At 38.3% G+C, this 10,372-nt stretch overlaps 1 protein-coding gene across 2 annotated transcripts in view; it reads right to left on the bottom strand.

The window, feature by feature from the left end:
- Positions 1–1,356: 1,356 nt before the first annotated feature.
- The window catches only part of MLLT3 (MLLT3 super elongation complex subunit), a 279,354-nt gene continuing 270,338 nt past the window's right edge, over positions 1,357–10,372 (bottom strand). For both annotated transcript variants that reach the window (XM_053571693.1, XM_053571703.1), the window contains exon 11: positions 1,357–5,952. In XM_053571693.1, the coding sequence (XP_053427668.1) occupies positions 5,821–5,952 (132 nt within the window). In that variant the 3' untranslated portion in view covers positions 1,357–5,820. The remainder of the gene's footprint in view (positions 5,953–10,372) is intronic.

Below are 10,372 nucleotides of genomic sequence, written 5' to 3'. Positions count from 1 at the left end.
AATCAGTATCAGTGTTTCAACCTTATTACTTGCACAGACGGCCCTTTTAGTGCGACTCATTTGTTTTATCTTTTCAATAGCTTTGATTATTTTCTTTTAATGCCCTGGATTTATCCTTTTCTACCCTTTTGAAACTTCAGAACTCTGTGGTGGGGACTGCGTGTGGTAGAAGACACGATTACAAGGAGAAAATGAGCAAATAGCTTTGCCTTGACTCACCATCCATCTCCCTGCTCCTCTGGCCACCTATTCCATGTGACTGCTCCATACCCCAATAATTGCCCTGAATAAAGTAAAACTGGACTCAAAGAGCCTTCCCATTCAGGTGGTAGATTATATTTGCATTATTAAGAGCCACAGGGCCCTGTTAAAATTATTGGAGCGTTTTTGAGTTTGTGCCGTGTATGTCTCTCACTAGCTCCTGGGGACCATATTGATGACCCTTCTTTAATTAAGGGGAAATTAAGACCAAGAGGCCAAGAGCCAAGAGCAGTTTAACCACCCCTGGAAAAGTCTGGAAATGCCTCTAAAGAAAGGGACCACATAAACAGGAAGGTGTGGATAGTGTTACCTAGCAAAGAAAGCAGAAGCATTGAAATGTGCTCTGTATTTTCTAACTGGGTGGTATGCAGGCAAGGAAATCAATAAAATAGTATTAGTTGAATCACTAATCAGAAAAAAAACAAGTCCACTAGTTCGGAATACTATGTCCCTGAATTACCAGAGAGGTCTGAGAGTTAGGCCTTGATCTCCCATGCCTCTCCAGGTTTCCTCGATATCAGACTGAGAGTACTGAGAACTTTCCGGGGTGAGTGCTTCAGCAGCCCATGATGCTGATCTTAGGACTCTTTCCTCACACTGGGGAAGATGCAAAACCATCCATCAGCTATAATCTCAAATAAACAAAATGAGTATCTACTCTGAAACAGAGACGAGATTAGCCCCATTCAACTATAGTCGTTTGAAAGTTTTACTGCCACCCCAGGCCATCTGGGACTGATGTCTCCACACCTAACATCATTCTCTACCTGATAAGGGACAATGTAGTCCACACTATAGTCTCCTAAATGGTTTGTCAGCCTAAATGAAGACAGGGTCTGTTTCTCAAATTTGATGTCAGTCTCTTTACTAGTAAGTAGACAGTACCACACCCTCATTGGTTATACGCCAAACTGAATGGATCTGATGCTTGGTTGTATTCATTGTTCTCCTTCCTGATGAAGAAGGCAGCACTTCCTGCTGCTGAAATAAAGGCAGGGCCTTTGTAAGATGGACTCTGCGGAGCAATAGCACATTGCTTAGTTTACAAACAAAACCTTCCAAGGAAATGGAGGAAAACGAAAAATAAATACCATGCATAAGTAGCCCAGTTTATTCCAAGAATGTGCCCCCACCACTTCTTGCTCAAGTCTGCAGAAATCAAAATACATATGCCAGCTTTAGGACACAGAAAATGGTGCCGGACACGGGGGACCTAACGATGAATGAGGCAGGGACTCTCTGCCCTCAGCAGGTTTGGACACATGTTCTTTCTCTGGCTGCCTCAGATCTCTCCATTAATTCTTCTGTAGGAACAGCATCACTTCTTAAAAAAAGGGCTAGGGCTCATTCTTCCTGTATACAAAGTAAAGCCAAAGTGTGGTCAAATGAATCTTAGCAAAAGAGTAAGACTATACATTTTAAAGAAAATAGTACTGCAATCGATCAAGTACAAACTTAAGTAAAACACCTACTTCTATCCATTGGTACTTACGTTCCACCATGGGTTTTAGAGATGGGAAATACATCTTACGTGTGCCTTGCGGTTCACATAAAAGCATGTACACACATATACACAGTGTATCTTTCAACATAGCTACACATACACACTCCATTAAAAAGATACTGACAGATTTATAAAACGTAATAGCCTTGCACTGTGAATCTCAAGCATACATTTTTACTTAATTTATTTTTGCACTGCATGGTAGCTCGGGCCACCATTAAGGATCTGTCAGCATGTCCGTCGTAATTCTATTTTCAGAAGACTGGAGTACAAGTGCCAAAATACATATTTACAGTTTACAGACAGCAGTGGCTTTGTCTTCCTTTGAAATTGACTTCTTCAATGCATCTTTACAAGGAATATTCAGGAATGGCAGTGCCTACATAATAAAAAGCATCCTATAAAATAAAAGAGGTCAAAAGATGTAGACTTCCAGCCCAAGACTAAACTAAGCCAAGGGCATTGACTCATTATTCACTGCAGCTGCAGTAGTATCTACATCATAGTCCTAGTTTTAGAGCAACAATCCACAAGATTACTCTGATAATATATATGTATATATAAATATAGGAGCAGTACATAGCATTAGTACACAAAACGCAAACGATGGAAAGCATACAGCAAGTTACTCCAGAGCTGATCACTTCCACTATGAGGACAATCACAAGCCACCAAATACAGACACTGACCATTTCCAACACTGAACACCCAACTCCATTAAGTAGGTAAGAGTTAAAACATTGAACCATAACCTTTCTCTTAAGTATAGTAAATACATTTATGGGGCTTGAAATGGCAAATGGGATGTTAGGCCTAATTTTTTTTATTTTTTTTTTAAAGATTAGATGGTCTGTAAAAGGTATCAACAAAAACCTTTTTGGTTTTTGGTGGAAGAAAACCAATTTTATTGGCGCTTTCTGCAAAAAGGTAATTATTCAGATTAGAGAGATCTGTTTAGGACACTCATAAGACTTTCCCCTACCCCCCAAAGCTTTTGTCTCCTGAAGTTTTAACGTTCTTCCCTTACTCTGACACAGTATGAAAGGATATATAGACACACCTACTTGTCCAAATTTTGAGAGTGGCGGATTGTGGTGAAGACATGAAATAACTGCAGAATCCTTTTGTTGCTAACATGACTGTTATATCCTAAGAGAGAAGGACCTCCCCATGCACATGTGTCCCACTGGAGAGCCAGAGGCAAAAGCTAATTTAAAGGACAGGAGGGAGTTCTGTATAGACATCCCCCTCCCAAATCACTGGGAAAAAACTTAGACGTTTGCCATACTCTGGCTGGTTCAAACCATATTCACATTCACCCAATTAATTTTATTTGAAAAATCTATTTATATGTACACACTAAAAAAATGAAACGCTGCCATTTTCCCTTTGTGCTTAAAAAAACCCCTGTGTTAAAGATATTCTTAACAGGTCTCAAAGTTGAGTGTATATAAATGAGGCAGAACTGAGTGGGGTTACTTTGAGTATTGAAACGCTGAAATTAATTCAAAGGGATTTATATTTCTGTATTTAAAAATTAGATGATGAGAGCCAAGAGTACACTTCAAAAAAATTCACGTGACTCCTCTATCAGAATTCGGTGATAAATTCATATTGCTGTCACAATTAGTAGTAGTAAATTGGGAAGATTTTCTGCATTTTGTCAATTTACAAACTCACATTTTATGATATTCTGAAGACATCTGCCCTACTACCTGATTTCCAGATCTAAAGTTTATCACTATCACAGCTTCTCTTATTATCCTTTTTAGGTCATTTCTTAATCTAAATTTGTTTCTTGGTTGGTAACTTAACAAAAAAATCTTTACATTGCCAAATCATAGTTTCTGCCACACAATACAGCTACCAAAATTAAAATGTCCAAAACTACATATATCCATTTCTAGTTAAACTATACAGATCTATTCGTTAAGCCAGATAAATTTCTAGTTCAATAGACGATGTGGATTACCAGTTAGAAATTTTAAAAGATTTTTGATTTTTGCAACATTTCCATATAAACATTGCCCTCCCCTTCCACCTGTAAGGATAAAAACAAAACACAACTAAAACCACACAATTCATCAGTCACCTAATGTCTAAAATGACTCACAAAGTCCCTCTGTCATTGCACATTGCGAAGTGGACTACACAACAAATGCTTCAAGTACGGTTCATGCCGATCATCATTAAGAATCATAACATTATTGAGAAAGTACACTTGTCCTCTGGGAGGATGCTTCAGAGAAGTCATTTACAAGGAGCATGGCTGTATTATAATTTTTTAAAGGAAAAAAAGATAGTTTCTTTGGATAGAAAGAAACAGTGTAAAAAAAAATCCCCTTTTTAAAATGCAGAAGTAACTCCATTATCAATCTGCATTTATATTAGTGCCCAAAAGAATGAGTCTGGAAAGACCATTTTCTGTACAGACTCCAGTTAATCTCTGTATGAAAAGACAACATCTGGCATGGGAACAAACAAGGGAGATACTGGTCTATTAGCACACATAGAGACTTTCTTAAGGCTGATCCAGTGACGAACCTGTGGATCCAGAAGTATTTCTTCATTTCTTTTCTTTTCAGATGAATTCCCAGTAAAAACTTGGAAGATGAGCTGCTCTTACTTTTCACTTCTCCGTTTTTGGAGAAGCTAGAATAATGACACCAATAGTACTTTGGTTTTGTTTGTTTTTTTCTTTTAAAAATAATTTGCTTTCTTTTGCATGCCACAGGACAGATTTCTATTTTCAAAACAAGGGTACAACAAGAACAAAAATTCCACCCCCCCGCAACATCTTTCACCAATACAAGAAATTCTTCTGGAAATATTAGCAAATGACTAAACAGGTATCGAACCACTGAATCTACAAGTTAATACATAATCTGTTATGGCAGAAAAAACAATTTCTCCCAAAAGAAATATTTTAATTTTTCAAATATAAAAGAGTCTAAGAGAATCATATGTGAACAAACAAAAATCTCTTATTCCAGGTTTTTATGGTAAAGATGAATCATAACACACTGGCAGCTGAAGAAAGCTGAAACTTACTAATAAATAGATCCAAATTAAGAATTTCTACAACATTTTTTCTAGAAAACAGGACCAGAATTTCTTTTTTTAAAAAAATGATGATCCTGTGGAATGCTTTTACTTCCATATTTACCTAATATTATAACAGTAAAACAGACACGAGAATGTTGATGACAGCTCAACAATGCCAGATTCAGGACGTTTACAGGTACACTTTTGTTTAAAAGTCCTACAGGTTTATTGACTAAGGCTAGACAGCAATTCATATGATCCTATTTGGTGCATTTTCTACCATGGTCCGAGATCATTACATGGATACAGCCAAGGACGAGGCCCCAACTTTTTGTGGAAAAAGACCACAAAGAAGAAAATCAAGGTGGCTATTTGGTCCCCCCAGTTGATAATTTGTGTCCTGCAACTGGAAAAACAAAAGGTGGAAAATACAGACTGCAACGAGTTAAAGGACTTGGAAAAAGTTGGTGGAAAGTGGCACGGTATACGAGTAAGGTCACTGGGCTTGGGATGGCAAGGGCGCTGCATTGAAAGAGCATCCACGGGACCAAGTACGTATAATGTCTGGTGGTGTCATTCCCTCAACGACTTTAGAATATCTGTATGTGATAATAAATAGATCAGTTATGTAATAAGGCAGTGTGTTGAATATGCATTCGTCCTGTGGAATGAACCACCACAGAGAGAGATACATGATACCATACACATTCTTTAAGCTTTCTTGTGTTGTGTTTGCATTTGTTTTCAAGGCTATCCAGGCTAACTCTTCCCGGGGATTTCCTTGGAGAGAAGAGTGGTCCGCTGAGGCTGGTTTGCTTAACCTCTCCTTTAGCAAGAGATGATGACTGGCTTTAAAGAAAAATAAAGCTGAAGGTTGTTTGATTTTTATTTTTTTCCCTTTTGGTTGCATCATTCTGAGTGTTTTCATATAAACAACAACAACCACAAAAAAAAAAAAAATCACAACCAAGAAAAAAAAATAGTTTTTGATGCATCCAGTTGTTGTATCCTCAGGATGTTCCAGATGTTTCCAGGTAACTCTGTAGTTTACGAACTGTGGTTTTGTCCAGCGAGCAAAGATCAAAATCAAATGTTGTGTTTGTGATATGAAAGTGTCCAGTTTCTTCTATAAGGTTCACGATCTAAAGGAGTAAAGAAGAAGAGGTTTGGACGATAAGCAGCAGACATTGAAAGGCAAAGAAAGAAAGAAAAAGGGGTTCAAATATGGAACCAAGTGATAAATATTCTTATTTATAGCAAGAAAGTCCTATACCATTAATAGCATCAAACTATCTCTTAGCCAATCTGGTTAAGTCAAAGGTCTATAAAGACATTGAAATTCTCAATGAGAACCTGTGTCATGTTTCATACCCTTTAAACTGATGCCTACTTTCAAGTCAGCAACAGAATACTTTACAATGAATAGGTGGTTTTGGAGGGAGATAAAATTTCAAGACCGCTTCAAAAATTAGTCATTGACTCAATGGACAGTGAATAATATCTAATAGATGTAGAACTCCAGCCTGAAAATAACAAAACTCCCATTTTGCATGCACATACGCAAGATCATTTTTCTTTCTGATTATATAGTTGAAAATTTAGAAAATACAGAAACCCACACAGAAAAAACAGAAACTATCCACAATCCTACCCCACTGATTGTGGGTAGTAATTGGAAAGGGGCTTAACTGGAACTGTTGTGTTGCTTGACTTGGGTGCTGGTTATATACAATGCATTCACATGGTGAAAATTCATACAGCAGTATGCTTTGTTATACTTCAAGGAAAAAATTAAAAACCTACAAAACATACATTTATTACTAGTTTTTTTTGCATTGTTCTGTAATGTTTTATTTTTTATTTATATATTGTTGAGACAGAGTCTCACTCTGTTGCCCCGGACTACAGTGCCATGGCAACAGTCTAGCTCACAGCAAACTCAGACTCCTGGGCTCAAAGTGATCCTCTAGCCTCAGGCTCCCTGAGTAGCCAGGACTATAGTCATATGCCATCAAGCCTAGCTAGGTTTTTCTATTTTTAGTAGAGACAGGGTCTTGCTCTTACTCAGGCTGGTCTTGAACTCCTGATCTCAATCAACCCACCTGCCTCGGCTGCCCACAGTGCTGGGATTATAGGCGTGAGCCCCTGTGCTCAGCCTGTTCTGTAACATTTTAAAACTTGATCCTATGAATGAATCAATGAATATTCTGTGTTAATTGCTTATATCAACTTACTTCATCTTTTTAAAGAGTTGAATAGTATTCTATACCAATCTCCTGTATCAGATGCTTGTATTTGTAATAGTCGTACTAAACTACATTCAGCACCTTTGTATTATTCATAATTTTCCTCAGTTGATTCCCTTGGATATTTTGGGGAGGTATATATTATCTAGAAAAAGAAAGATGCCGTCGTCTCCTTATTTGGAATTGTTACACCCTAGTTCCTATTGTATTGGTAACAGAAAAATGTTAACTGACAGTGGTGATGGTTACTGTTCTCTCTTCCTCTGGCTGCCAGGAAGACACTTCTGAAGTCTCAATTAACAATGATGTTGGTTATCGGTTTCAGACATGCTGAATAATGTGTCTATTCCTATTTTGCCAATAATTTTGTCAGAAATGGATGTTGTACCCAGGCAGTGTGGGTTTTAAGTAGATATGCTGGGGGTACAGGGAAGGGATGGGGATTGATTTTAGCAAGCTTTGTGGGGTAGAGAGGAAAACTAACATCAGGGCAATAGAAATCATATTTGTACAGAGTAAACAGTGGGAATAATTCCTTCCATTCGTAGTTAGTTGCCTGTTACTCCCTTTCTATCAACTTACCTCGAATTCTTTTTAGTTTAATAATCTTAAAAAAGATAATAATTTTAATTATTTTGCCTATTATTTATTTAATGGAATTTTAGATTATCTAATGCCAGGCTGAAAAACAGCAAAACTGAAACTTCCAACTTTTTCTTCTTATCCTTTGTTTTCTTTTAAAAACAGTCTATTTTTAAATTAATCCCTATAGGCCAGTGACTCTTAATAGAAAATGTGCTTCCCATTTCTGATGTACTATTTGACTTCCATAGGAGAACAAAAGACATATTAAGTCTCAATTAATTGCTCAACTCCACATTGAGCCGTTACTGTCTTATCCAATCTCTGGAACTGTTTTTTAGTGATATACATATGGCTTTAATAATAAAACCAGCTATTCTATTGTGGAACCCATTTATCTTTTCTTCTTCTTCACTAACAGAAGCCCTATTTTCTGAGAGTGGCAACATACTCAGCTAAAATGCTTGCCTCCACAGACCCACTTGCAGCACTTGGCAGACACTGCTATTTACAATTTGTCAGAAGTCACTGTGCTTTCAGGAAAATTTTTGAAAAGGGTGCGGACAATGGGCATGTGTCCTCCTCCTTGTTTGCAAGGAAGGTGGCCGCCTGTGGCGTGGCAGCCACCTTCCCATTGAGAGGATGAATGCAGCACACGGGCGATGGCAGAACAGGAAGACAGTCTGTGCCCTGAGCGTCATCTTGTAAGCCACCACTTTAACCACGGATTACTTACGTCCAGGCCACTCTTCTGTGGTAGTAAGGGAGAAAGAAGGAAACCTTTCTTGCTTAAACCACCAGACCTACGGCTCTATGATATGCATTAAGAGAGTATTAGGTGGAGTGTGTCTCATTATGGTTTATTATTAAATCGTGTAAAAACTCATCAGTAAGATTTTATTAACACTAAAAGACCTAGAATGGCCCCTCATTCATATTATTAGTTAACAGTGATAGAACTTAGGACAAGTCACACACACACATCTACACATGTACAGACACACAAACACACAGAGATAGTCACAGACCTTTCCTGCTAATCATATACTTACCACATACTTAACGTCAATTATGAGTATGCCTTTGTAAGGTAAATTATCTTTTTCACTAAATGTGTAGAAATACTACAGACCTAATGAAAAATGTGTAAATGTCAGTTTAGAAACAGAGTCTCTTCAGAGCTATTGCAATTTCAAATTTATACCATGGAGACAAATGACAGGTAGAACAGGGTTTGACTCCTCTCTGCAACCAGCTGGCTAGCTGCATTTAGAATCCTGAATTTGGCATATCAAGTGCTGACTGTGCTCACTCTTTGAATGGCATTGGATAGAACATTATAACCACTGAGCCTCAGTTTCCTCATCTGCAAAATGGAGATAATAATGCAACCTCTTCTAATTATCATATAAGGTTGTGCAGGGGGTTAAACAAGATATGGTAAATAATGCTTCCTTATAAACTGTAAATTGCTGTATAGATCAGGCCAACATGATTCTGATTACCATGGAAATATAAACTTATGTTTAATTATCTGGGAGGCAAGTAAACAACACACAAATGGTCAGACCTGGTGCTTTTTCCTCCTGCCCTCAATGACTGTCAGCCATTTCGTTAGCACTGAAACAAATGAAGCAACGAAGTGCCAGAAAAATACTGGCACTTTGGAAAAATAAGGGTCTACTTGGAAAATAATCACCATAAAAGTCTACAGGGAGAAGGGAAAAAAGGCAGGAGAAGAGCAACCAGAGGCAAGTAGCCGAAATAACGGGCTAGTATTATAATGTGAGGATAACAGATGTGGAGCTCTCCATTTTCTCTTTAAAATGACAGGTAAATCAACATCTTATTAAGTTTTCTATGACTCAGTATATCTGCTCTCTAATTATTTAACAACAAATAGAAAACTGGGCAATAAAAATTCCTTCTAGAAAAAAGCCACTTAATTTTAAAGCAAATAAACATTCTGCCTCCTAGGAAATCCAGCCCAGTCGCCTCTTGTGCGTTGTGCTATCTTGCCAGCCTCCAGGGCTTCCATCACCATCCTCCTACTTCCTCCACCACCAGGCGTGCCCTACCCTGCCTGCAGCCGCCTCCCCTACCTCCCATCCTACACGAAGATATCAAGGGGATCTGATGAATCTAACGAAACGAGCCCCATGTTTTTATGAGAGCCCACAAAAATACATCAAGGTAGCTGCAGAGCAGGGGCAGCAGCTGGGGAATGCAGGAGTACCTGTCAAAGGGAACGGCATTAATGATTTGAATTATTAGTGTACATACCCACATCCTCAATTAAGGAAAGGCTCCATAAAGAAAAATAAGTGTGCATTCCTTTCTAGGAATTCTCATAGAACACCAGAAATGCAACTTTAACATGCTTTATTCTAGTTACACAGGCCACAAAGCCTGGCAGCACCTCACTAGTGCCCCAAGAATTCCATTCTGCCTTTCTCTAGGAATACTCCCTCTGCTGATGCAGTCTGGCCTTACCTCGGCATCATTACCCTGCACCATACTACAATTAATGTCCGTCCAAAATAGTAAGAGAAGACAGAGTAGCTGCAGATAAGAAAAGTAGGCGACAGAACACATATGGGTGGCGGTAAAGGAAGAGCGTGTAGACTGTTTAACTCATTCTTCAGATGACGGATTCTTTCCTGCCATGTCAGCCCTTTAGGGGGTATTATACAGGCTGTTGGTTGTCTTGTTTCATTCTAAACAGGGTTTAAGA

Source organism: Nycticebus coucang, chromosome 2 (assembly GCF_027406575.1).
Source record: "Nycticebus coucang isolate mNycCou1 chromosome 2, mNycCou1.pri, whole genome shotgun sequence".
NCBI classification, from domain to species: Eukaryota; Metazoa; Chordata; class Mammalia; order Primates; family Lorisidae; genus Nycticebus; species Nycticebus coucang.
This window is presented reverse-complemented; position numbering and strand designations above follow the sequence as displayed.